This window comes from Neofelis nebulosa, chromosome 11, assembly GCF_028018385.1.
Source record: "Neofelis nebulosa isolate mNeoNeb1 chromosome 11, mNeoNeb1.pri, whole genome shotgun sequence".
In the NCBI taxonomy this organism is placed as follows: Eukaryota; Metazoa; Chordata; class Mammalia; order Carnivora; family Felidae; genus Neofelis; species Neofelis nebulosa.
This window is the reverse complement of record NC_080792.1, coordinates 95,507,746-95,534,902: the sequence shown is the minus strand read 5'-3', so window position 1 is coordinate 95,534,902 and position 27,157 is coordinate 95,507,746. Positions and strand designations below refer to the sequence as shown.

Sequence of the window (27,157 nt, the reverse complement as noted above, 5' to 3'; positions counted from 1 at the left end):
TTTTATACATTTCAGTTTACTCCATATTAACAACTATTCATCATGCTTTTTTCAAAACACATGACAACATCAACATTTTTCCTGTCAACAGTTTGCATTAATTTCAATGTCTGTGTAATACTCCATGACACGGATACGCTATAACCATTTTGCTATTATACATTTCTATATTGCAAAGTTTGCACTATCATAAGCAATGTTTAGTTAGTTTAGACCATCCGTAGACATTTCTCTCTTCCTACATTCCTTGGTGTGTTAATAACAGTAGTAGTAGCTAACACATTTAGTACTTGTGGGCCAGGCACTGTTTTAAATACTTTATACACATTATCTCACTTAATCCACACAACAACCCTCTGAGGTAGATACTAGAAATAACTCCATTATACAGTGGAGGAAAATTGAGCCATAGGTTATCAGAAACTCTAAGAGGCCCGGTTAAGGGACCACTCTTCGACTCCCATTAAGAACCACTGCTTACCATGAAAACGATTTCTGATAGGAGTACATTATACATGCGAATGATATATATATGCACTGAAGAACGGAGCACTAATTGAGGAACCCAGGATCTAGTTCTTGGTCTGACTTCACTCAAAATGTGAGACCAGTGCCAACTCACTTGATCTCAACTGTACAATGAAGATTACACGTTAGGTACTCGCTTCGGCAGCACATATACTAAAACTGGAACGAAGATTACATGTTAGATGGTCTCCTGCTCCTTGTGAAGTCTCATGACTCTTGACAGTCATTTCTAGATTTTTCCTGGGAGAGAGACATCAAGATCTTTGTCCTCCTGGTCTCAAAAATACTTATCACTCAACAATCAATCATTAAGCATCTAAAATATATTTTGTTTGCTAGAAAATGGCAAATAATGGCTAGTCCTTCACAGAGATCCATTTATAGAATGAAACAGAGAGTTAGAACAGGTTCTCTTTCTGAATCTTTTTTGGGTCATGAACTTACCACAGAATCTGAAGATCAGGCTTCTCTCCCTAGAAGAGAAAACTTCTGTACAAACAAGATGATTTTGCATACAATATTAAAAGTTGTTTACCGATCCTCAGAAGTGAGTCGATACACCCACTACGGGTAGTGATTTCCTCAGGCTGAGAAGTGCTGATGTAGGTAAGAAGGAAACGTGGCTGGGAAGGAAGTGAGAGCTCCAGGAGCTCTTGCTTACTGGCAAGCAGGTTTAAATTCAATGACGCACACCAGAGGCGGGGCAACAACAGTGACACCAGTTACCACAGCTAACAACAATAAAGCACTTAATATACGTCAGGCACTATTCTAAGCTGTTTATATGTTTACTCAGTTAATACTCACCACAGTCCTACAAGGTAAGTAATGTCCCTAATTTACAGAAGAGGCACCGATGTTAGGCAGCATGCCCAAGTTCACCCAGCAAGTTAAGGACAGAGGTGGAATTTCAACTCGGGTAGTGTAGCTCAAGCTTGTTGACATTTAGCCACTTAGTGGCATTTAGCCACTAAGTTTCCTTTATAAAGATAAAAGACTACCTTGGAAGGAGGGTGGCTTTGAGCAGTGCTGTTTATTTCATGAGCATAGCTGCTCTAAGAATGGCCCAGGTACCTGCTCCCACTCAAAGGGGACCCTCCCTCATGTGCTCAAACACCTAATCTTCTAGGTCTCAAAGTCCAAAGAAACCCTGTGTTTAAATTCCCAGGAGCCTTCAGCACACGGTCTCAAAGAGCACAATTCCAGGACCCAAACAACGTAGAATGGGAAACTTGCTAGCAGGTGGTCCTTAAGCATCCTTGATGATAGAATAGAGAAACTGGATATCCTTTTTAATGTTTAAAAATACCTTCAAATAATTATTGGAGTAACATGGAATAAACTATAAAACTCACTCAATCCCATCACCTAACAAATCGATTCTGTTCATTATCCAGAGAGTTTTTCAATTCTTGCTCACATGCAAATATACTTAAAATAAGTACCATTACTAGTAAATGTGTTCTTTTTCAGCTTTACATTAATTTTAAGCATTTTCCCTGCTAACCAAAATGTGGTTTATATCAGACACATAAAAGAGTAGACACTACTAACTGTCCCAGAAGGACAATCAAGTAAAAATATGGCAGGTTATTTCACTGGAATATTATTTTCCACTTTTTTACAATAACTATCAATTTTTTATTCTTTGCAATAGGAACTCTCATTGACTTATCTTTCTGAAGTATCATTCTGACTGACATCTTTTTGAAGAAGGCAATGAAGCTGGATAATCTCCCACCTACTTAATGGTTCCTTCTCAGATTCTAGCATTTTAAGGCTCGGTCAAGAATGCTCCAAGGACAACTGCTTTTATAGGAACTTGTGGAAAGAAAAGCTGATGTGTTTTTGTACTACAATGAAATCTGTCGGTTATTTCTCCTTCTGGGACCATTTCTCTAGTGCACAAAAGGGTAGTGACAAGATTGAAAGCATTTCTGCACAGATTACATCTACACTGCTTCCCTCCAGAAGGAGTTTCTAATGTAAAACCAAGTTATTGCTCTTTGTAAAGAACTTTCCACATTCGTAATATTAATAAGGATTCTCTCTAATATGATTTGTCTGATATCGAATGAGGTTAGGGCTATTAACAAGCGCTGTCCCACATTGGTTACAAGTTAAGAACTGCTCTCCAGTGTGGGCTATTTGATGTACTATCAACGGAGAGTTCTGGCTGAAGATAATCCCACACTGATTACATTTATAGGTCTCTTCCCCAACATGAACCCTCTGATGCTTAATAAGGTCGTTCTTCCGAATGAAGGCTTTCCCACACTGGCGGCATTCATATGGCTTCTCTCCAGTATGAATTCTCTGATGCACGATGAGGGCAGAACTCTGGCTGAAGGACTTCCCACAGTCGTGGCATTCATATGGTTTCTCTCCAGTGTGGGTCCTCTGATGGGAGAAAAGGTGAGAGCTTCTACTAAAGCATTTTCCACAGTCTTTACACTCAAAGGGCTTCAGTCCCGTGTGAGTCCTATGGTGCACCACAAGGTGAGACCTCTGGCTATACGACTTCCCACACTCGTTACATTCGTAGGGCCTCACTCTGACGTGAGTTCTCTGATGCAGAATGAGATGTGTGCTCTGTCTGAAAGACTTCCCACACTCAGGACATTCATAAGGCTTCTCTCCAGTATGAGTTCTCTGGTGCCTAATGAGCCTGGAGCTGTGAACAAATGACTTCCCACACTGGCTGCACGTGTACAGTTTGTCTCCTGTGTGAGTTCTCTGGTGGGTCACAAGGTGAGAGAACCAGCTGAAGGACTTTCCACACTCTTTACATTCATAGGGTTCCTCACCAGTGTGAGTCTTCTGATGTCCAATGAGGTGAGAACTCCGGCTGAAAGACTTTCCACACTCTTTACATTCATAGGGTTTTTCTCCAGTATGAATAAGCCGGTGCCTGGTAAGATTAGAACGCCAGCTAAAGAATTTTCCACACTCCTTACATTCATATGGTTTCTCCCTATGTATGCCCTTCGATACACCAAGGGCTGTACCACCGGTAAGAGAGTTGACAGTATCGGGGCATTTGTAAGACTTATCTCCTGGTTGAGTTCTTGCAAACTGAATAAGATGAATGTTTTGACAGAAGGTTTGACCACATTCGCTACTATTACTTGCATAGCTTTCCTGATGACCACTAAAAACTAAATTATGTTTTAAACTTTTAGTATGTGAGTCATGTTTGTGGAAATACTCCCTCAGCACTAGTTGAGCAGGAAGAAGACAATTTCCCCCATATTTACCGTTTTCACAGACTCTCTCCTGAGTAAGTGCTTTCTTTTGGGTGAATGCCACTTGCCTCAAATGTCTCTCCTGATTTTCCTGATACTTGTCCAACTGGTCTTCACACTTCCAGACTTCTTCTAATGACAAATACCAGAGATCGTTCTTTGGGATTCCTTCCATTTTAACGCCATAGGATTGTTTATCTTTAGAAATGCTCTTACTGGACACTGATGATTTAATTTCAACCGCAGTGTCCAAATCTGAAAGAAATGAGGAACCTTTGTGTAACTAAAAAACCATTAAGGTCCAAACAGTGGGATGTGAAGTATGGAGGCTGCACGAGCTGCTTATACAGCTGCCTTCCTAGTAAGAAAGCAAAGAGGAGAGCAGCAAACAGGAAGGGTGCTGGGCTGTGCAGCACAGAAGAGAAGCAGTGAGGCCAAGGGGAAGCCACAGGACTGGGCAGGACACACGGGATCAGGATATTCAGTGCTGGGTGGCAATAAGGGAAATCCCTTATGGCACTCCCATGATCTAAACTATTAATGATGTAAGAACCTAACATGTCTACTTGTTGCCAGGCCCTCCCCCTGACATGCCTTCTTCACACTACAATTTCACATTCCTAAACCACGAGTTCAGCCTTATGCCAGGGAGTGCCTGTTCCTGACACCAGCAGAGTGCAACACGATAATGTCCAGACGTTTGGCACCAAGAACCTCAGAAAGGCCAAGCAACAGGCAGGAAAAGCAACTGTACACACGTTATCCAGCCACAGGCTCTGATTCTAAGCTGTAACACTACTAGTGGTGAATTCAGACAAGTTGTTAAACTTTTCAAACATCACTTTGCTTATCTGTAATCCAAGGAGCGACAGTTAACTGTGGCGTAAGATTGTCATTAAGTAGTGTACGGTATGAGTTCATCACAGACTCTGACACACGTGTGGTCAAAGCAATACCATAGTAATCATTATTTACACTATTCTGGTCTTAAAAAAAAAAAAAAAAGGGGCGCCTGGGTGGCTCAGTCAGTTGAGCGTCCGACTTCGGCTCAGGTCATGATCTCACGGCTCGTGAGTTCGAGCCCCGCGTCGGGCTCTGTGCTGACAGCTCAGAGCCTGGAGCCTGCTTCAGACTCTGTGTCTCCCTCTCTCTCTGCCCCTCCCCCGCTTATGCTCTGTCTCTCTCTCCCTCCGTCAAAAATAAAAAAACACTAACAAAACAACAACAACAACAACAACAACATTATTCTGGTCTTACATCCTGATTCCTTTGTTTGGAGACATCAAGACTTAACAACTGATAGGACTCACACCAGAGAACACTAACTCACAACCTGGCCCCTAACTCCTATTCTCCTGGGATTTTCTGCCCTTTTGTTTGTACTTGTATTACTGCACATTATTTACTCTAGTTAAAAGCCTGTTTCTCAATGCCTTTTAGGTAAAATGTTGGTTCTTAACCTAGAAAAGAAACACCATTAAAGAAATGGTGGAGAGAGAGAACATTAAGCAGGCTTCACATCTGACACAGAGCCCAACACAGGGCTTGATCCCACGACCCTGGGATCATGACCTGAGCCGAAATCAAGTTGGACGCTCAACTGACTAAACCACCCAGGCGCCCCTTAAGTAATCTCTACGCCTAACATGGGGCTCAGACTCACAACCTCTAGGTCAACAGTCACATGCTCTACCGACTGAGCCAGCGAGGCTCCCCCCACCCAAAAACACTGTTTACAAAGTACCATCTCTCCCTACACAAGTGGGGTAATATTCTACTCTTACGTGGCGTATGGGTTGAACTGTGTGCCCCAAATAAGATATGTGCCCGTATCTCAGGTGGCAGCTTGACTTGGAAACAGGATCACTGCACATGCAGGTAAAACGAAGTAGTACTGGAGCAGGGTGTGCCCTTATAAGGAGAGAAGAGGGGCCCCGGGTGGCTCAGTTGGGATCTGTGCTGAGCCTGCACCGAGTCTCGCTCTCCCTCTCTCTCAAAATAAATACACTTAAAAAAAAAAAGGAGGGGCGCCTGGGTGGCGCAGTCGGTCGAGCGTCCGACTTCAGCCAGGTCACGATCTCGCGGTCCGTGAGTTCGAGCCCCGCGTCGGGCTCTGGGCCGAGGGCTCGGAGCCCGGAGCCTGTTTCCGATTCTGCGTCTCCCTTTCTCTCTGCCCCTCCCCCGTTCATGCTCTGTCTCTCTCTGTCCCAAAAATAAATAAATGTTAAAAAAAAAAATTTAAAAATAAATAAATAAATAAATAAATAAATAAAAAATAAAAGAGAAGGGGCGCCTGGGTGGCGCAGTCGGTTAAGCGTCCGACTTCAGCCAGGTCACGATCTCGCGGTCCGTGAGTTCGAGCCCCGCGTCAGGCTCTGGGCTGATGGCTCGGAGCCTGGAGCCTGTTTCCGATTCTGTGTCTCCCTCTCTCTCTGCCCCTCCCCCGTTCATGCTCTGTCTCTCTCTGTCTCAAAAATAAATAAACGTTGGGGCGCCTGGGTGGCGCAGTCGGTGAAGCGTCCGACTTCAGCCAGGTCACGATCTCGCGGTCCGTGAGTTCGAGCCCCGCGTCGGGCTCTGGGCCGAGGGCTCGGAGCCTGGAGCCTGTTTCCGGTTCTGTGTCTCCCTCTCTCTCTGCCCCTCCCCCGTTCATGCTCTGTCTCTCTCTGTCCCAAAAAAAATAAATAAAAAATGTTGAAAAAAAAAAAAAAATTTAAAAAAAAAAAGGAGAGGAGATACAGAGACAGACATACAGAGAAGACAGACACGAAGGCAGAGGCTGACTGGAATGATGTGTCTACAAGCCAAGGAACACCTGAGACTACCAGAGCCTCACGAGGCAAGGAAGGATCCTGTCCTCCAGGCGCCAGAGGGCGTGTGGCCCTGCTGACACCTTGATTTCAGACTTCTGACCTTGAGCTCTGAGAAAGCACACTTGTGTGAACTACCAGTTTGTGGAACTTTATCTTCGCAGCGCCAGGAACTAACAGGCCTGCTGATAATCCCTGTGCCAGGCCCCTAACCGCCTTCTTTGTGGAACCCCCACCAGTCTCCGTTTTCAGTCACCACTTTGTTAGCTACTAGCTTCTCCCTCACCCTGACTTTTCTTTTCTCGTGGTAAAATACACATGACATAAAATTTACCATCTTAACCATTTTTAAGGGTACAGCTCAGGTATACATTTGCATGGTTGTACAGACATCCCCTTATGTCATCTCCTCTGTGGAATCAAAACTCGGTGCCTCTTAAACAGGAATCCCCTTCTCCCATCCCACCAGCACCTGGCAGGCACCATCACACTTTCTGTCTTTATGATTTCGACTACTTTAAGTAACCTCATGTAAATTAATCATATTATTTATCTTTTTGTGTCTGGCTTCACTTAACATAACATCCTCAAAGCTGATCCATGATGTAGTTCGCAGAATCTCCTTCCTTTTTAAGGCTGAGTAAATAGCCCCTTATGTGTGTGTGTGTGTGTGTGTGTGTGTGTGTGTGTGCGCACGCGTGCACACATGCATGCGTGCAGCCATGATTTCTGATAAGGAACACACCACCCTTATTCTCCAGTCCCCTCCTTCCAGGGCATCAAAATCCCACGGAGAAGTTTTTCAAACCACAAATGCCAACTGGAAAATTCTAAAATGAACATGTGTGATACAGACTGGGGGCTGGGTACCAATGGGGAACAGCTGTGAGTGGCATGTTTGAACACATACATGTGATTCTTCCCTTCATTAAAATCCTAAAACTTGTCATATATTACGTAACACAATACTCTAGTGAGTTATATTTAAAATATGTAGCATCCATTCATCATCTCATCATTTGTATTTTTAAAGCCACCACTCATTATACTTTCTTTCCACTTTGATTATGAAGCTCACATAGCCTGGTAGATTCCCCTAAATTCCATGTGTTTAAGCACATGGAGTTTCAGTATTTCTTTTGACAGCAAATTCTCAATAAAAATCTAAACTGCTGATCTAGTCAGTTAGTTTTAGATAGCAGTCAAGAGACACCTGGGAAAGCTTGTAAATGAATGAAGACGTGGATGAAAAAAATAAAGGAAATAATAGAGAAATGAAAAGAAAACAGAGGACAATCTTTCTTCCCACAGCCCCAAAGCAACTGCATGATCAAGTTCTAACACTGTATTAAAGGACTTGCCTTTGAGGCAGAAATTTGAGACCGTCACCTACAAGACCAAATGTAAGAAAACCAAAAAACAGTTTATGGTATTTAAAAGTACACTTAGGGGTAGCCAGGTGGCTCAGTCGGTTAAGCGTCCAACTTCAGCTCAGGTCACGATCTCAGTCTGTGGGTTCGAGCCCCGAGTCAGGCTTTGTGCTGACAGCTCAGAGGCTGAAGCCTGCTTCGGATTCTGTGTCTCCCTCTCTCTCTGACCCTCCCCGCTCACGTGCGCGTGCGCTCTGTCTCTCTCTCAAAAATGAATAAACATTGGGGCGCCTGGGTGGCTCAGTCGGTTGGGCGTCCGACTTCAGCTCAGGTCACGATCTCGCGGTCCGTGAGTTCGAGCCCCGCGTCAGGCTCTGGGCCGATGGCTCGGAGCCTGGAGCCTGTTTCCGATTCTGTGTCTCCCTCTCTCTCTGCCCCTCCCCCGTTCATGCTCTGTCTCTCTCTGTCCCAAAAATAAATAAAAAACGTTGAAAAAAAAAATTAAAAAAAAAAAAATGAACATTAAAAAATCTTTAAAGTAAAAAATTAATTAAAAGAATTAAAAGTAAGAATTGAGAAAATACAAAATAAAGAGCTGGAGTACAGTAAGAAAGATGTGTTTTGGGAGCAGCAGTTCTGGAGAAAAAGGAGTTCAGCCAGCAGAACTGGCAAGCCCCTCAGCAAACTCAGAAGAGTGGCCAGTGACCAAGCCCCACAGCACGAGGCCATGGGAAGGGGCCACAGGAAAGGGAAAAGACAGGTGAGGATGAAAGGGAAGACTGTGTGACACATGAGAGCATGGCGACACTAGAATTAGCCTAAGAACCAGGAAAGCAAGACCAACAGGGCTGAAACCAAGCACATGAACAGGAAGGTAATTTTCCTGAAGAGTACACGTTTGTCTCGGAATGCAAATGGCGTGTGGCAAGACTGTAGAAAGACTGGTCATGGGGAAACAGAAGGTAAATAAACTCAGTCTTTGCCTCAGAAATGAGAACCAGTGGGGCACCTGGGTGGCGCAGTCGGTTAAGCGTCCGACTTCAGCCAGGTCACGATCTCGCGGTCCGTGAGTTCGAGCCCCGCGTCAGGCTCTGGCCTGATGGCTTGGAGCCTGGAGCCTGTTTCCGATTCTGTGTCTCCCTCTCTCTCTGCCCCTCCCCCGTTCATGCTGTGTCTCTCTCTGTCCCAAAAATAAATAAAAAACGTTGAAAAAAAATTTAAAAAAAAAAAAAAAAAAGAAATGAGAACCAGTGACCACTGTGCCCAGGGAGTCCAGCCCCTCATGCTCCTCCGGGCCATGACCTACAACACCTCTTGACTGGTCCTCACCTGGGTGGGTCTCCCGGTGCGTCCCTCTCTCCACCAGCCACGGCTCTTCCCCTTTCTCCAACTGGAGGATCACATCTGGTTTGGGAAGCTGATGCCCTGTGCATGGTGAAAGATAAAGAATTGGGCAAGGGTTGGGAAGCTCTGTCCTGGACACAAAGAGCATCCCAGATTCAGCCCCAACCCCAACCCCTTCTTAGTCCCGGGGGGACTCTCAAAAGTAGACAAGGGGAGGCTACAGATACATATGTGTATATATATGTATATGTATATGTATATGTATATGTATATGTGTATATATATATATCCCACACACAAACACAAAAGTAGAAGTGAGTACAAAAGCCCTCTTCTCTGCCCCAAGGAAATCACATCCCTGGCCCCGAGCTCATACTCTGATATATGTGCTTGATGATCTCCATACCTTTTGATCAATGAAGAACCAAAATCCTCACAGGGGGATATCTCCGAGAATACAACTTAGTCTTACCCAAGGAAACCAGGTTCTTATAGTTCTCCAGCATCACATCTTTGTACATGATCTGCTGAGCAGTATCCAGCAGCTTCCACTCCTCCCTGGTGAAGTTCACAAGTACGTCCTTGAAGGTCACCAGTGCCTACAACATGGAACAAATCTGTATCAAGCCAGATATATATTTCCGCCCTTCCTTCCTGAGTACAGACAGAAAGAGAATTAGGCAGACAGCACTGGGGTAGGGAAAGAGAATGGGCCAGAATTCATTCCAGAAGTGAGTAGTATTTATTTCGGATTCTGATCAAGTCCTAACAGGAATGGCTATTAGATACCTACCGTCTAAGATCCAGTTCCATGTTATGCTCTAGGTTTAGAAATTGTCAGAACTTGCATTTAAATCAACTCTGTTATGACACCTACAGCAAGGAGCATCAGACACCAAAAGTTAATCTACATTTATATTATGTGAAATAAAGAACCCAATTCAAGGCAGAAAAAAGAGGGACACAGCAGTCTTCAGTTCAAGTATAACTTCACGCTTCAGAGACCAAACTCACCATGTTTTCTGATCTAAAATAATTATCCAAAACATTTTTCCTAAACATTGGTAGGTAGGCATTTTTTTTAATTTTTAATTTATTTTTATTTTATTTTTGAAGGAGAGAGAGAGAGAGAGAGAGAGACAGAGCATGAGCCGGGGAGGAGCAGACAGAGAGGGAGACACAGAATTCGAAGCAGGCTCCAGGCTCTATGCTGTTAGCACAGAGCCCAACGTGGGGCTTGAACTCACGAACTGCAAGATCATGACCTGAGCTGAAGTCGGATGCTCAACCGACTGAGCCACCCAGGCGCCTCCATGGTAGACATTTTTTTTAAATGAAGATTGGACAAAGAAACAACAGACACAGAAGCAAGGCCTTTATTAGCTACATTAAAAAGAAATGCTGACTACACAGAGAAACAACACCTACTTGAATAAGGATACCTCCTCAAGAACCATGAAGGTCAGAAGACCATGGAATAATAGCTTTTTAAAAGCTGCAAGAACTGTCAAGCCAGAATATCCAGTGAAAATATCTTTCAGGAATGATGCAAAATATACTCTCAAATGAAGTAAAAGAATTTGTCCCCAGCAAACCTGCTCTAAAAGACACGCTAAAAGTAGTTCTTTAAGCAAAAGGGAAATATTAACAGAGAGAAACTTTAAATCTCAGGAACGAAGGATGAAGAACAAAAACGGTAAACATCTGGGTAAATATTACTAGTTTTCCTAACTCCTTCAAAATATGTAGCACAGTGAAAGCAAAACCCACAGCACTCCTCGGTGGGATTTTCCACATACGCAGAGGTAGTATGTGTAGGACGCTCCAGGGGAGGAAGCTGAACGAGGCACCAGGGGCCCCGTCTCCCACCCTGGATGCTCCCAGAGGTTCCATCCCCCAAGCTCCTCATGCCCTGGCTGTGGTCACCCCTGGATAAGTACATAACTTGTGCCTGAGCTCCTTCTGACAGGAGCTCCCCAGGGAGGCATCACGTAGCCAGCTCCACATCTAGCACAACCAGGGGCCAGAGAGACCCACCAGGCACGAACACTCCCAGTTCCCACATCATTTTGTGGGGAGGAAGCATGCTGTGGCCTTCATCCCCAGTGTGGATGAAAGCATTTTGTCAGAATCCTCAATATCACCCAGTTGGCTCCTGCCCACATCACTGCTAAACCTCTATTTCTTTTACATGGAAGGAAATAAAACTACATCTATAAACAAGCAAACAAAATAGTGCCAGTCTCCCAGAGAAGAGTGTCCAAGATATAATTTCTCAAGTTCCTAGTCAAAGGACTCCAAAACTCAAGCAGAAAGGGGTTCTCAGTTGGAAAACAAAGAAGGCAGCCCAACTTACCTGGGACCGGGCCATTAACAACTTGGTCTCCATGCCCTCCTTGTTCTTGATGATGCTTTTTTCAGTAATGAAGATCCTGAGGAGGAGAAGGTAGAAAAAAGAAACATGAGGAAGGTTTGCTATCATGGGGAGGTTTCATAAACCATCAACCTAGACTCCCTCATACTTGGCTGAGTATAATGCAAACACCCACCACACAAAGAGGAACATCAGAGATAGTCCAAAAACACATCTACAGTGCTGAAATTCCCAGGAGCAGGAAGAAAAGAGCTATGTCGATTGCAGTTTTTCCCCTTAGTCTCTAGAGTTCCATACAAAATTTCATTTGCAATTTATATGGTTCTACTGCTACAAATTCTCTTTTTTGAGAAAAACAAACCAAAAAACAAAACCCGCCTCGATCTAATATCCTTACTTTACAGATAAGAAAACAAGTGTTTTCTCCAGCTGATCACAGGAGGGAAGTCAGAGATTGGAAGCACAAGAACACTGGGATGTGCCACTACTGGCCTGCAGGTGGAGGCTGCCACACAGCAAGGAGTGTGGGCGGCCTCGGGGAGCTACGAGCAGCACCCAGCTGACAGCCAGTCCTAGGACAGCGTACAGTCACAAGTAACCGCGTTCTGCCGACAATCAGAGCCTCCAAATGAGAACTCAGGCCAGCCAACACCTTGACAGCAGCTGTTGGGATACCGGAGCAGAAAACCCAGCCAGAGTGTGTCAGACTTCCACCTACAGAACTGTGAGCTAGTACATGGGTGCTGTTTGAAGCTACCAAGTCTGAGATAATCTGTTACACAGCACTAGAAATCTAATACACGGTCAATTATCTTTTAAAGTCACTTAAACAATAAGGAAAAAATATTATATATTTACCTACGTAGTTACCATTGCCAGTGCTTTTCATTCTTTCCAGTAGATCCAGATTTCCATTTGGTTTCATTTCCTTTCTCCCTGAAGGACATCTTTTAACATTTCCTGCAATGTGGGTCTGCTGGTAATAAATTCTTTCAGCTTTTTAAATCTGAGAATGTCTTCATTTTGCTTTTTTTTTTTTTCAAAACAGCTTTACTGAGACATAATTCACATACCATACAATTCATCCACTCAAAGTACACAATCACAATGGTTTTTGGTAATTACATTATTCATCTTTAAAATTCTAGTTAAAAAATTAACAAAATTTGCTAATTATCGCTAAGTGTACAATTCAGTGGCATTAATTACATTCACAATATTATACAACCCTCACTAAGAATTCTAAACTTTCTAATCACCCAATGGAAACTCTGAAACATTAAGCAAACTCCCTATTCCTCAGACTCTGATAACCTACTGTCTCTCTGAATTTACCAATTCTAGATAATCATATAAATAGAATCATACAATATCTGTCCTTTTGTGTCTAGCTTATTTGACTCAGCATAATGTCTTCAAGGTTCATCCATGCTGTGACATGAATCAGACCTTCACTCCTTATAATAGCCAGGTAATATTCCAGTGTATGGACAGACCATGTTGTTTACCCCATCGTCTGTTGATGGACCCTTGGGTTGTTTCCATCTAGCGGGTCTTGTGAATGGTGCTGCTGTGAACACTGGTGTACAAGTACCTGCTTGAGTCCCTGCTTTTAATCCCTTCCGGTCTGTACCTAGGAGCAGAATTGTTGGGTCATATGGTAATTGTGTGCTGAGCTCCCTGAGGACCCACAAAACTTTTCCACAGTAGTAGCGTCCTTTCAGTCACACCAGCAACATCCAAGGTTCCAGTTTCCCCACATGCTTGCCAAAACTTGTTATTCCATTTTTTAGATTATTACAGCAATCCTAGTTGGTTTGAAGTGATATTTCATTGTAGTTTTGATATGCATTATTTTCACATACTTAGTGGCCATCAGACAAGTGTCTTTTCAAGTCCTTTGCCCATTATTAATTAGTTAAGTTTGTGTTTTTGTTATTGAGTTGTAGTTCTTTGTACATTCTACATATGAGATACATACATATACATACACAAATATGTTCACGTATTCTGTGTATATTAAACCCTTATCAGATGTATAATTTCCAAATATTTTCTCCCATTCTGTTGGTGGTCTTGTCTTTGTTGTTGAAATGTATTTTTGCTGAATACAGAATTCTAGGTAGAGTTATTTTTCCTTTCAGTGCTTTACATAAATAGCTCCATTCCTAATGCTCCAGGAATTACAGGAGTTCTCCAGCCTAGCCCGTAGGAACAGTATTCCCCATGCAAATATCAGGACTATTCCCTCCAACCCTTTAGAGGATTCCTTCCCTGTCCTGGGGAGTTTCCTCACACATGTGCTGCTCTGTGCTCTTGAGTCCTCGGGGGAGGCCCTCTGCAGACCTCTCCTCTCTGCTGGTCTGTCCTATGAACTACAGCTGCTTTGCTCTCCCAGATTCTTAGCTCCATCCTTGGCTCAGGAAGTCTGCTGGACTCCACCTCAGTTCCTCCTTCCTCTACTGGAAACTGGAAACCCTCTCAAAGGCAATAAACTGGGCAATCAGAAGGCTTACCTCGTTGCTTTTCCATCTCCCAGGGATGAGTGTCTTTTGTCATCTGATATCCAAATAGACCGACTGTTTCGTGTATTTTGTCTGTCTCTTTATTGTTGTTGCTGTTGTACGGGCAAGACCGTAAATCTACCCCACTCCCACCCCCCACCCCCACCCCCGTCACTCCATCATGGCCAGACACAGAAGTCTATAAACATTGCGTGTTTAAGTTGTTTTAAATTTAGACTGTATTTTTAACTTCCACCTTTTGAATACTGGGCTTGACTATTTTCCGTATGTTTGTATTTACAGTTCTTTTGAACTTTTCATTCCTATTGTTTCCCCCCTTTGTCTTCTGGAGATCTTAAGGATTTCCTCGCAGTTCTATGCAAATTTATGTGAATAAAAGCAACATGGTTTCTGCCCTGCCATACCATTAAAACGGTTCTCACCAACAACATCTGTTACAGAGGACGCTGTTGGCCTCTGGAATGTTCTTGAAGCTCTTTATTTACTTTGCCTCCTTCACCACCTCGCTTTCCTCTGTATATCTTGGTTCTTAGTCTCCTCTAATGATTTCAAAAATCATGATGAACTTTAATGTAGGTTTCCCTTTGTTGCGTCCTCAGCCTTTCTTGGTGTCCATTTTCAGTGACGCCCTAGGCACTATCAGGACACAGAATATCTACTTGTTCTATCCTGTCTCTCCCACTGCATGGCACACAACAGACCTAAGTGTTTCAGCTAGAATGAACAGATCACTCTGTCTTCTATCCCAACCTTGTTCCTCAACCCCAAGTGCATATTTCAAACTGTGCTCCAAAACTTACTAAGTGGCTTCTTAACCTCTCATGGAGCTTACTTTTCATGTCAGATGAATAAAGGCTGAAATAACCAGGGATGTTAAACTACATAAGAAATCACTTTATGGAAGCAAGAGAATGGTTTTCACATATTTAGAGGTCCTGTGGAACAGGGATATTTGAGTTGCTCCAGAGGGCAGAATTAGGAATAATGTGCAGAGTCACAAAAAAGTCAGTTATGAGTCAATATAATAAGACACTGTTAATCATATGACACCTGGAAATAGATCAGATTGCCTAAGGAAACAGGACATTTCTGGCCACCGATAAATTTTCAATCAGATCTTAATTTAAAAAAAAAGCAACTACAGTACAGCCTCTACATAGATATATCTAAGATCCATTCCAGTGACTCTCCCATTTTATGATTATATAAAATTTAAAAAGTTTATAGTTAATCTCATTTCATCCTAATTTCCCTTAACCTCCACTTCTGATAACTCACTCCAACCTTTATCTAAACCAGTGGTTTTCGACCCTAACTGAATACTGGGATTGCCAAGTATATTTATAAATTACGACACCAGCATCCCATGCCGTCCTTCTCTGAGAGATTCTGACTTAATTGCCTGCAAAGGGGCCAGGGTTTTGTTTATTTTAAATAATTTCCTTGGTGATTCTAATGTGCAACCAAGGTTGAGAACCACTGATTTGAGCCATTATTTAATCTACTTAATTCAAACCTATTCGAGCTAATTAATTAATTAAATCCTACCACTTCTTAGGGATAACCAGCTTCTTTAATCAGTCACCAGATACACAAAGTATCTTTCTATGCAACTGGCCAAAACTGATCCCCAAAAGGGATACTGGGATGAGTTTTATTTGTGTTCAGCGGAACTGCTGGTAAAGTGATGACTATCTTGGTGTTACAGATTTGGATCTTCTTCTGTCGTTTTAATATATCATTAGTGAACACTTACTCCATGCCTGGCTCTGTACAAGGCCCAGGGGATAAAAACACGAATTAAGTATTTCTTCCTGACATCAAGCAGCTGAGTCTAGCAGAAGAAACTGAAACGGACACCCAGAGTTCACTATGATTACTGCTCTGATAACAGCATGGCCAAGGGGTCACGGACCACCAGGTGGGTTCAAGGCTGAGTCAGACAGACAGGCAGACAAAGGAGGGTGGGGAACTGTGTGAACAAAGGCCGAGTCTGAGACAATGCATACTGGGAAGGGCAGGGAGGAGCCAGAAAGGAGCCCAGAAACACATATGGCCAGACCTAGGTCACAAAAGGACAAAACTGCCATTTTCAGACTCCTATGTGTTTTAAGCCCAGAAATGATACTAGATTTGCACCTTAAAACTGCCTCGTCTGCATTTGGGACATTCTGTGACGGACAACGTATCAGGAGGAGGCACTACAGGAAGGAGGGGACCGTGTGTATTTGTGTGTCTGTTTAAAGAAAGGCAAACTGCCGTGTGCAGCGCCTCATCTGGACGTGTCTGGAGTTCTGGAAGCTTGACTCCCCCACGTTCTCCTACAAATGGTCCCTGAGAGCTCCTCTGGAGGGTCTAGCAGCGAGCGCAGCTACTCATATACCCTTGACTGACAGTCCTCCTGTATTGGGGAAGGTGGTCCTCTTTGACCAAGCGCACAGCTTCGGGAGGGACGCACACGGAGTGGGGGAGGAAGGGGACACCCGCCTAGAAAACCAGATCAGCCGAATCAACACTGGCGATCGATGGGCTGACAGATGTCACAGCCAGATCACCCTCACATCCTCATGGCATTGGTTTTAAACACAGAAAATGGGCCAGAGAAACGACATTTAGGAAGATACATTTAGATGTGAGGGTTATCCAGCTGTATCATCTGCCTTGCACATTTCTGTTCTATCTGTATCTATCCAAACTAATCAGCTCTATTCTCAAGACTCGGGGGAGTGAGGGGTGGCCTTGTGTCACAGATTTGAGAGTGACTGTGTTCTTCTGCTATGAGATAAAGATGAAGTAGGCAAATGGACAGGAGTCTGAGAGAGATGAGACATCCCTATCAACAACCCTATGACATAACTCCTATAAAGCCCAGTAAGAAACAGTACGATTTGATAAAGCTAGCTCATGGTATTATCAGATGACACCATGGCAATACATAAAGTCAACCAAAGATAACATGAGAAGTACGATAAGGTGTAAAACCAGGATAGACTATGGGGAAAAATCAACATTTAGGAAGCAAACAGGAGAGAAAGAAAGACCCACTAATGAATGAGAAGATCCAGAAGAGAGGCATATCAAAAGCCAGAAGAATTTCAAGGAGGGCAGACTTAAAACAAGAGTTCAGATAAGCTAAGGACTGGATTCTAATGTGCTGGATTGGTTAGATAAGGGTTCAGCAACGATTTGGGGGAGCGGTCTCAACATACTGCTGGAGGCAGCAGACACATTCCACGAAAGGAATGAACAGCTTGGAGGTGAAGAAAGAAGATAAAAGGCACAGCTGGAAGAGGTGCTGGGGACTGGAGAGCAAGGCAGTGACAAAGAAGCAGGCTGGAGCCAGAGCAGAGAGGAGGGCAAGGGGCAGAGTCAGAAATTCTGATGGAGGCATCAGGACTGACAGCCAGGAAGCTGGCGACACCATCTCTCTCTGTGCCTTTCTTCTGTGGTCACGTCTCCCCGACACCCACCATCTGCCCCCTTATTCCAATGGACCTCTGGGATTATACTGGGCCCCCCTGAACAATCCAGGGTACTCTCCCCATCTTAAGGTCCTTAGTTGAATCACATCTGCAAATTCCCTTCTGCCATACAAGGTAATACATCCACCATAAGGTTCTGGTTCTTTGGGGAGTGATTTTTCTGCCAACCGCCGGGGCAGAGATCAGCTGCAAGAAGCTCCAAGTATGAACCAGAGGCTATGAAAGCTACTATCCAGGCACAAGAGGCTCTGCAGCACATCTCTGATCAAGCAACTGAGTATACGGGATTCACAACCATCCACATTCCGGGCCCTGACTACATTGCGACTTGAATTCCTGCTGCACTCATCCCACGTTCTCTAAGCGTCATTTAAATTCCCCCTTTTCTGACAAGCCTTCCTGTTGTCTGAGAAAGAATAACTTCCCTGAACAGTAATCATGGAACACTCCAGCACTTCACTCTGCCTTAAGCTACCACTACTCACTTGTCCACATCCCTTCGGAGACAAGGAACCACTTCAGAATTGGGATAATCTCTTTCTAAATCTCAGAAAGAGACTGGCATAGTGCCTTGAACTTCATATTTGTTCCACTGGCATTTGTCAAATTCTTAACAAGCACCCACAAAGATAACACGTCTGTTTCCCAAGGTGTCTGCCCTCCAGTCTCTATTTTAAGTCCCAGTACCTGAGGGCCAGTGCCCAGAGACAGGCAAGACGTTGACAGGGACAGCATTTCAATCGGGCATATGGAGTATATGCTTCTGAACAAAAGCAAACAGAATCTCTTTAGATTCTGAGTAAGTACATCAGGACTTAGCACGTGCAAAGGGCAAGGAATGATTAGCAAACGAACCCAGAAGCCATGGTTAGAGCTCTGGGACCAGAAAAGATGGCAAGGACCATGCGTCTGTGAAAACTCAGCAAACGTATACTTTCATTTTGTGCATTTTACCTAAATTTTACATCAAAAGAAAAAGCTATACAAATACTGAATTCTAGTTAATAACGTGCATGCATTCTTAAGTATTTAGGGGAAGAATACTGATGTCGGCAACTTACACTGAGATGCATTAAAAAAAAAGATGGGGACTGACGAAGAAACAGATGTATGTTAAAATAAGAATAATAAAACGTTAATGGTAGAGTCGGGGGGGGGGTTACAAGTACTCACTGTAAACTGCTTCTAATTCAGCTGTATGTTCAAAAGTTTTCATAATGAAATGTGAGAAACATAAGAATGAGACAACAGATATTGTGGGGAAAGAGGCAAAAACAATGCTCTTGGTGTTGGTTCTGTGCCAGATACAGCCTATGCCACACACAGTCCTGACCTTGCTTCCTTCCCAGAAGATACAAAATATGCTGATGTGATAGGAAACTTCAGTCTGATGTGAGACATCCTATACGGTGACTGAAGACCAAAGTGTATTGTAAGAAAAACAGACATATTACGATATTAAACTTCTTTTTCCTTAAAATACAAATTCTTAAAACCTGTAAGTTTTTAAAACTATGTTACTAAGCCTTCAGTGTTTAAATTATGTCATGAAAACCAAGGTAACCCACCATTTCTAGGAGTATCTCTTTTTATTTTTATTTTTTTTTATTTTTTTTTTATTTTTTTTTTAACATTTATTTATTTTTGAGACAGAGAGAGACAGAGCATGAACGGGGGAGGGGCAGAGAGAGGGAGACACAGAATGGGAAGCAGGCTCCAGGCTCTGGGCCATCAGCCCAGAGCCTGACGCGGGGCTCGAACTCACGGACCGTGAGATCGTGACCTGAGCTGAAGTCGGACGCTCAACCGACTGAGCCACCCAGGCGCCCCTAGGAGTATCTCTTTTTAACAGAAACATTTTCTCATCAAATTATGAAAAGGAACGAGCTTAAAAAAAAAAGGAGCACCTGGGTGGCTCAGTCGGTTAAGCGTCCGACTTCGGCTCAGGTCATGATCTCACAATTTGTGGGTTCAGGCCCCATGTTGGGCTCTGGGCTGACAGCCCAGAGCCTGGAGTCTGCTTTAGATTCTGTGTCTCCCTCTCTCTCTGCTCCCCCACCTCCTAACTCAAGCTCTTTCTGTCTCTCAAAAATAAATAAACACTAAAAAAAAAAAAAATTTTTTTTTTTTTTAAAGAAAAGAAATGAGCTACTTCCATAACATTCCCCCATAACTGGGAGATGGGAAGGGGAAAAAATATTTCTTTTTTTTTTAGTTTTTTTAATGTTTATTTATTTTTGAGAGAGGGAGTGGGGAGAGACAGAGAGGGGAGACACAGAATCCGAGGCAGGCTCCAGGCTCTGAGCCGTCAGCACAGAGCCCAACACAGAGCTCAAACCCACCAAACGCAAGATCATGACCTGAGCCAAAGTCGGACGCTTAACCGACTGAGCCACCCAGGCGCCCCGGGGAAAAAATACTTTCAAACAGAGAGGGAGGCAAACCCATAAGAGACTCTTACACACAGAGAACAAACTGAGGGTTGATGCAGGTGGCAGGGGAGGGGGAAAGTGGGTGATGGGCACTGAGGAGGGCACTTGTTGGGATGAGCACTGGGTGTTGTATGTAAGCGATTAATCACGGGTATCTACCCCTGAAACCAAGAGCACACTGTGTATGTTAGCTAACTTGACAATAAATTATATTTAAAAAATTTTTAGGGGCGCCTGGGTGGCTCGGTCGGTTAAGCGTCCGACTTCGGCTCAGGTCATGATCTCACGGTCCGTGAGTTCGAGCCCCGCGTTGGGCTCTGTGCTGACAGCTCAGAGCCTGGAGCCTGTTTCAGTCTGTGTCTCCCTCTCTCTCTGACCCTCCCCCGTTCATGCTCTGTGTCTCCCTGTCTCAAAAATAAATAAAATGTTAAAAAAAAAATTAAAAAAGAAATTTTTTTTAAATAAAAATTGAAAAAAAAAGATGAAGATATAAAGAACAAAGTGCATAGGGATTCTTGGGAAAAAAAATCCCAGTTTTATTTCCTAGACAAATGAATTTAATAAAAAACAGAACTGTTCTCATTTCTATTCATCCTTTATTCTTATTTTCTATCTACTAGTAAGGTGTTAAAGTTTTTCACATAGCTGAGGTATATTTCTAGTTAAAAGTAATATTAGATACTTTATTCCTATTGTGAGTAGACTCTTTTACAAACACATGTGTTAGCTTGTTACTGAAGACAGTAAAGAATCTATTCACTTACCTATTTCCTTTTCAGTCACTTTACTAAAAACTCATTGATGTTAACTGAATCTCTTCTACGGGGGGGGGGGGGGGGGCAATAATAATAAGAATAATTTTGTAATCTCTTTTCCAAAAAAATACCTTGTATATTGTCCTAAGTAGAATTTTGAGACAATGTTAATATAAAATACTGAACAGACTTCCTTCTTCATCTGTATGTCAAATCCCTGCCCTATGACTGGCACATGCTCAGAGCTCAAGAAATGTGTACTGAGAGAAGGAATGACAGCACAAGGGGACAATTTTCAAGAATAGGCATGAACGTGTGAAATTCACCCTCCAGGAGGCTTTGCAAGACAATCTTAATGCAACAGAAGAGAAGTAAATTAGGTCACAGAAAAAAGTTAGTGCAGGGCTGAGTTAGTTTAAAAGGGGTGAGGACCAGTTGTGCTATTTAACTGTCTAGACAGTTAACTACAGTCAACATCGCCAACCTGACACATTTGTAGCTAGCATTCTGGATGCCATCTCGTCTTCCCTTTTACTTTAAAAGCAAGGTATATTCTGCTATTACCAGAATTGAAATGCTCCACCTTCTCCATAGACTTTGGGTGGGATCTAAGTAATGTTGATGTTAACCTTACCTTTGACATCATACTAGATGTTAGATGATATGCATCATTTTGATTGGCTTAACAACTCTAGTGTCAAGGGAAAATAAAATAATAATTAAAACTAAGTTAAACACATAGGCACCTCCAGTTAATCTACTTGATTAAAAAAAACTACACAAGGGGCGCCTGGGTGGCGCAGTCGGTTAAGCGTCCGACTTCAGCCAGGTCACGATCTCGCGGTCCGTGAGTTCGAGCCCCGCATCAGGCTCTGGGCTGATGGCTCGGAGCCTGGAGCCTGTTTCCAATTCTGTGTGTCTCCTTCTCTCTCTGCCCCTTCCCCGTTCATGCTCTGTCTCTCTCTGTCCCAAAAATAAATAAAAAACGTTGAAAAAAAAATTAAAAGAAAAAAAAAAAAAAACTACACAAGTTAGGGGCGACTGGCTGACTCTGTTGGTAGAGTGTGCAACTCTTAACCTCTGCATCTGAGTTCAAGCCTCACACTGGGTGTGAAGCCTACTTAAAAATAAAATAGGGGGGCGCCTGGGTGGCTCAGTCGGTTAAGCGGCCGACTTCGGCTCAGGTCATGATCTCGCGGTCCGTGAGTTCGAGCCCCGCGTCGGGCTCTGTGCTGACAGCTCAGAGCCTGGAGCCTGTTTCAGATTCTGTGTCTCCCTCTCTCTGACCCTTCCCTGTTCGTGCTCTGTCTCTCTCTGTCTCAAAAATAAATAAACGTTAAAAAAAATTAAAAAATAAAATAAAATAAAATAAAATAAAATAAAATAAAATAAAATAAAATAAAATAAAATAAAAATAAAATAGGGACGCCTGGGTGGCTCAGTCAGTTAAGCCTCCGACTCCCACTCCCGGTTTGGGCTCAGGTCATGATCTCCCAGTTTGTGAGTCCGAACCCCGCATCAGGCCAATATTGGCAGTAACAGGTAAAAACGTGTTTTTAACTTAGTATTTCTAGACTAGATCAAGAAACAGAAACTTATCCAGCCCTTTCTACAGGCTGGATATTAAAGCAGACCTACTTCTCCAAGAAGCAAGTAGCCTATAACTCTGATAATATCCGCAAATAGAATCCAATAGTGTACATGTTTTAAAAACAGTACAACCACGTTGGATTTCTCCCAGGAACGTGAGGCTCTTACTGCTAAGAAATTTCCTCCTCTAACAAAAACAGCATGGTCATTTTCAGCAAATGCTAGAAAAAGCCAAATGCAAAATTTAAACCTGCAGCCCTAGCTGGAAAAAGAGAAGCAGGACCAAAAGACACCGCATTCTGAACCACTGAGAATATGTGGTTCAAACCTACCACCAGCACCACACAACACAAACACCAAACGCTAGGGGGTATTGTCATCATTCTTGCAAAGCAGCAATGTGCGCTATTGATGCTACGACGTGAATTCAAGAATCACCCGCAACGGGAAAAACAGTCATCCACGCAAGGGGTAAAAATCAGTTGGGAAGAAAACTTACAACGAAATCACCGTCCACCCAGAGCGCTGAGGTTAACAAGCAACAACACGACGGGCCCGACTGCGAAGCAAACACACACGCGCCGCCGCCTGCGCGTGTACCTGCAGCGAGCACCGGGAGGCGCGGTGGGCGAGGCGATCCCGTCACAATGGCAGCAGCGACGGCGAATCAATGACGAGCCAGGCCTCCGCGAGCAGGCGACGCGACCGCGGCGAGGTGCACGGGGGCCGCCCGGGCGGCGGCCGGCTCTTCGCGCGGGGCTCCTCGCTGCCCGCCGCGGGCTCGCGCTCACGCCCACGCCCACGCCCCCGGCCCGCCGCGCCCTGGGACTCCCGTCCCTTCACGCACACTCCGCAGCCCCGGGCGTCACACACACGCCCCCGTCCACGCACGCACGCGCGGCAGCCTTGACCAGAAGTCCAGAATCCCTCCACGGGGCAGGGAGGAGCGGCGCGGCGCGGCGCGGGGGCTCTTGGGAAATGTAGTCTCGGCTCCTGGACTTCTTGGGGCGGTCGGGCGCCGGAGCTCCGCTCGCTGCTCTCCAGACGCCGCCGTCCGCCCGGCGCGCGCTCTCCGCTCCATTCCCGCGGCGGCCGGGCGGGTCCGACTCCGAGAGGCAGGTACCGCGAGGACAGGGGAGCGCGTGGGAGCGCGCGGAGCTGAGGAGGCGCGGCCTGTGAGAGGCGACGTGGGGAGGGGCCGCTCCCGCGCCGAGCGCTCTTCCAGGCTGGGTGAGCGGCCGAGGCCTCGCCCGGCCGGAAGGCGGGGAAACGAGGGTGGGAGGGCGCGGAGCCGCGCGCGGTCCCAGGACGGCGGTGGAGCGGGGGGGGGGGCTGCCGGTTCGGGAGTGGGCGTTGGGATGTACCGGTGACCTGATCCGCGAGCTTTTCCTGGGTCTGCCCTAATCCTTCGTCTGCTCGTGGGTCGCGGCCCAGGAATGATGTCTCCGTTCTCCCCGGCAAACTTAAATTCAAAGGGACTCGAGGGGCGCCCCGGTGGCTCCGTGGGTTGGGCGTGCGACCCTTGATTTCTGCTCAGGTCTCGAGCTCACCCATGGGATTCTCTCTCCCTCCCTCTCTATCCCTTCTCCATTTGGGCGCGCGCTCTCTCTCAAAATAAATAACCTTTTTAAAAAAAGGATTTGAAATTGTATGAACCTTTATTTGGTCCATGAGTCAAAGAAATAACTTTAAAAACTGGTAACAAGTAGGGGAGAGGGGGAAATGGGTGATGGGCACTGGGTGTTGCATGTAAGCCATGAACCACGGGAATCTAGCCCAAAAAGCAAGAGCACACTTTACACACTGTATTTTGGCCAAATTGATAATAAATTATATTAAATAAAATTCTAAATAAATAAATAATTGGACAAAGGAAAAAAGTAGAAAATAATAAAAAACTGAAAATGGAGGGACGCCTGCGAGGCTCAGTTGGTTGAGCATCTGACTTCGGCTCAGGTCACACATCTCAGTTTGTGGGTTCGAACCCCATTGTGCTGACAGCTCAGAGCCTGGAACCTGCTTTGGATTCCGTGTCTCCCTCCCTCTCTGCCCCTACCCCGCTCACCTCTCTCTTTCTCAAAAATGAAGAAACATTTAAAAAAATAATAAAAACATCCTGATAACAGAAAAGTTTGAACACTGCCTACATATTTGATAATAAGCAATTACTGCTGATTTTGTGGGTGTGACAGTATCCTGGTCATCTTATTCAGAGATAAATTCCGGGGGTCCCTGGCTGGCTCAGTCCAGTATGCAACTTTTGATGTCGTGGTGGTGAATTCAAACCCCAGGAGGGGCATAGAGCTTTCTTTTTTTTTTTTAAGTTTATTTATCTATTTTGAGAGAGACAGAGACAGCGTGAGTAGGGGAGGGGCAGAGAGAGAGAGAGAGAGAGAGGGACAGAGAATCCCAAATAGGCTCTGTGCTGTTAGTGCAGAGCCAGATGTGGGGCTCAAACTCACGAAAGCTCAAACTCATGAGATGATGACCTGAGCCAAAACCCAGAGTTGGACACTTAACCGACTGAGCTACCCAGGCACCCCTGGGCATAGAGCTTTCTTAAAACACACACATACACACACACACACACACACACACACACTCCTATACAGATATACAGCGATAAATTCTGAAATACTTAAAAATAATATAGCATCCTCAGATCTGCTTCAAGATACAGTGGGTACAAGAGTGTTCAGTAGCTGTTATAGTAACAACAGTAGTTTTTCTGCTTGTCAGTAATTCTTGCAAATGTGCAGTGATTAAATGTAATGTTCTTTTATCACGTTAGTAAACAGCTGTATTCAATTTGTTAATATTTTACTTGCATTTTAACCTTCTTGTTCTATCTGTGGTGTTTACATGTGGGGGTCTCACCCTACCAGATGGGTCCCCAAATGTGGGGCCACCATGAAGCGGAAGCTGGTGGCAGTGGGTGAAAAGAATTCACCCGAAACAGAATGAGGGAGATCGACTTCCTGAGCGCACCTCAAGGGAGCAGCGCTCCCTGTCAAGGGCAGGACAGCAGAGGGGAGGCCGTCTGCACAGGGCTGTGGGCGGGGGCTGTTTTGAAGGGGGAAGATGAGGCGGCAGGTATGGCCATGCATGGAAGTTTCCCTTTTTGGTAACTGCCTGGTTGTAAGTAGCCCCTTGGTCAGTTAGGGCCTGAAATGTCTGTCTGTATTCAGCCACGTGGTCCCTGTGGCCCTTTCTACGTTCCATCTCTCAAGACTGTTTGCCTCAGGGGCACCTGGGTGGCTCAGTCGGTTAAGCGGCCGACTTCAGCTCAGGTCATGATCTCACGGTCCGTGAGTTCGAGCCCCGCGTGGGGCTCTGTGCTGACAGCTCAGAGCCTGGAGCCTGTTTCGGATTCTGTGTCTCCCTCTCTCTGACCCTCCCCCGTTCATGCTCTGTCTCTCTCTGTCTCAAAAATAAATAAATGTTAAAAAAAAATTAAAAAAAAAAAACTGTTTGCCTCAATGTGGCCTCTACACTCTCCTTGTGCGACTGTCTCCTGTACTGTAGCAGAAAGATTTCACAAGTCTCATGAATAATTTGGGAAGTCTAGATTTTTTTCTTTCTATTTTGTGAAATAGTTTTTCCATTGTAAGTTTTGGGCTCAAAATCCTTAGGGGTAGATATTTGACATCTGATTCTTTTTTTTTTTTTTTTTGAGAGAGAGAGAGAGAGAGCACATATGCAGGAGGGGCAGAGAGAGAGAAAGACAATCCCAAACAGGCTCCATCTTGTCAACACAGAGCCCGACAAGGGGCTCAGTCTCAGGAACTGTGAGATCATGACCTGAGCCGAAATCGAGAGTCTGACACTTAACTGACTGAGCCACCCAGGCACTCCCAATTTGTTTTTAAACGGTAGTTGATGCATTTAAGTTTTCTAGTTCTTAGTCAATTTGGACACTTAGGTTTTCCAGAAAATTGTTCATCTCATCTGAATTTTCAAGTTTGTTGGCCTAAAGTTGTTTATACTAATCTTTTACAGTGATTTTTTTGGAGATTTTAAAAATCACTGCTTTTTAGTGATACTTAAAAATCATTGCTATAATTGTAGCCATTTCTTCCTTTTTGAGTTTAATATTTTTCTGGGCCATCCTTTTTTTATGGATTAGTCCTGCATTATATATATATCTATGTTAATCTTTTCAAAGAAGTGGATTTTGATAGTTTTTGTGTTTGGTTTTATGTCTTTGTATTTTGGTTTTCTGTACAGTAACTTACTCTGTATTTTTTTTTCAACTTTTTTTTTTTTTTTTAATTTATTTTTGGGACAGAGAGAGACAGAGCATGAACGGGGGAGGGGCAGAGAGAGAGGGAGACACAGAATCGGAAACAGGCTCCAGGCTCCGAGCCATCAGCCCAGAGCCTGACGCGGGGCTCGAACTCACCGACCGCGAGATCGTGACCTGGCTGAAGTCGGACGCTTAACCGACTGCGCCACCCAGGCGCCCCTTACTCTGTATTTTTAAATTTACTTTGTTGCTGTTTTTCTACTTCTTGATTTGGTTGACTAATTCATGTATTTTCTCTGAAATTTATTTACTTTTTAAGAAATATATACATACATTTTTTAAAAAATCTATTATGTTGGGGTGCCTGAGTGGCTCAGTCGGTTGAGCATCCCACTCTTGATTTCTGCTCAGGTCATGATCCTAGGGTCATGGGATGGAGCCCTGCATAGGGTTCTC

The 27,157-nt window shown here is 44.3% G+C and overlaps 1 protein-coding gene and 1 long non-coding RNA gene across 6 annotated transcripts; one reads left to right on the top strand and one right to left on the bottom strand.

Moving 5' to 3' along the window:
• LOC131489565 (uncharacterized) lies at positions 1 to 2,387 on the top strand. The gene is made up of 2 exons (XR_009250658.1): positions 1 to 1,134; positions 2,186 to 2,387. It is a non-coding gene; the product is annotated as an uncharacterized LOC131489565 (long non-coding RNA).
• On the bottom strand, positions 1,543 to 23,232 carry ZNF10 (zinc finger protein 10). Of its 5 annotated transcripts, XM_058691596.1 has the most exons (6): positions 22,955 to 23,232; positions 12,534 to 12,631; positions 11,654 to 11,729; positions 9,770 to 9,896; positions 9,283 to 9,378; positions 1,543 to 4,028 (listed from the first exon to the last, which is right to left on the bottom strand). In XM_058691596.1, exons 2-6 carry the CDS (start codon positions 12,542 to 12,544, stop codon positions 2,563 to 2,565), a joined length of 1,776 nt encoding a protein of 591 aa, XP_058547579.1. In that variant the 5' UTR covers positions 12,545 to 12,631; positions 22,955 to 23,232; the 3' UTR covers positions 1,543 to 2,562. The 5 variants fall into 5 exon arrangements, with proteins under 5 accessions (XP_058547579.1, XP_058547581.1, XP_058547582.1 ...); XM_058691598.1 differs by lacking the exon at positions 12,534 to 12,631; XM_058691599.1 differs by lacking the exon at positions 12,534 to 12,631 and having other exon boundaries at positions 23,056 to 23,232.
• Positions 23,233 to 27,157: the final 3,925 nt, after the last annotated feature.

Coding starts and splice junctions, on each gene's coding strand:
- ZNF10 (XM_058691595.1), bottom strand. CDS start 11,779: ATGATAGCAAACCTTCCTCATGTTTCTTTTTTCTACCTTCTCCTCCTC. Junction 9,897..11,653: donor TGTTAATGGCCCGGTCCCAG/GTAAGTTGGGCT, acceptor TCCATGTTGTAG/GCACTGGTGACCTTCAAGGA. Junction 4,029..9,282: donor GCACCGGGAGACCCACCCAG/GTGAGGACCAGT, acceptor CATTTCTTTCAG/ATTTGGACACTGCGGTTGAA.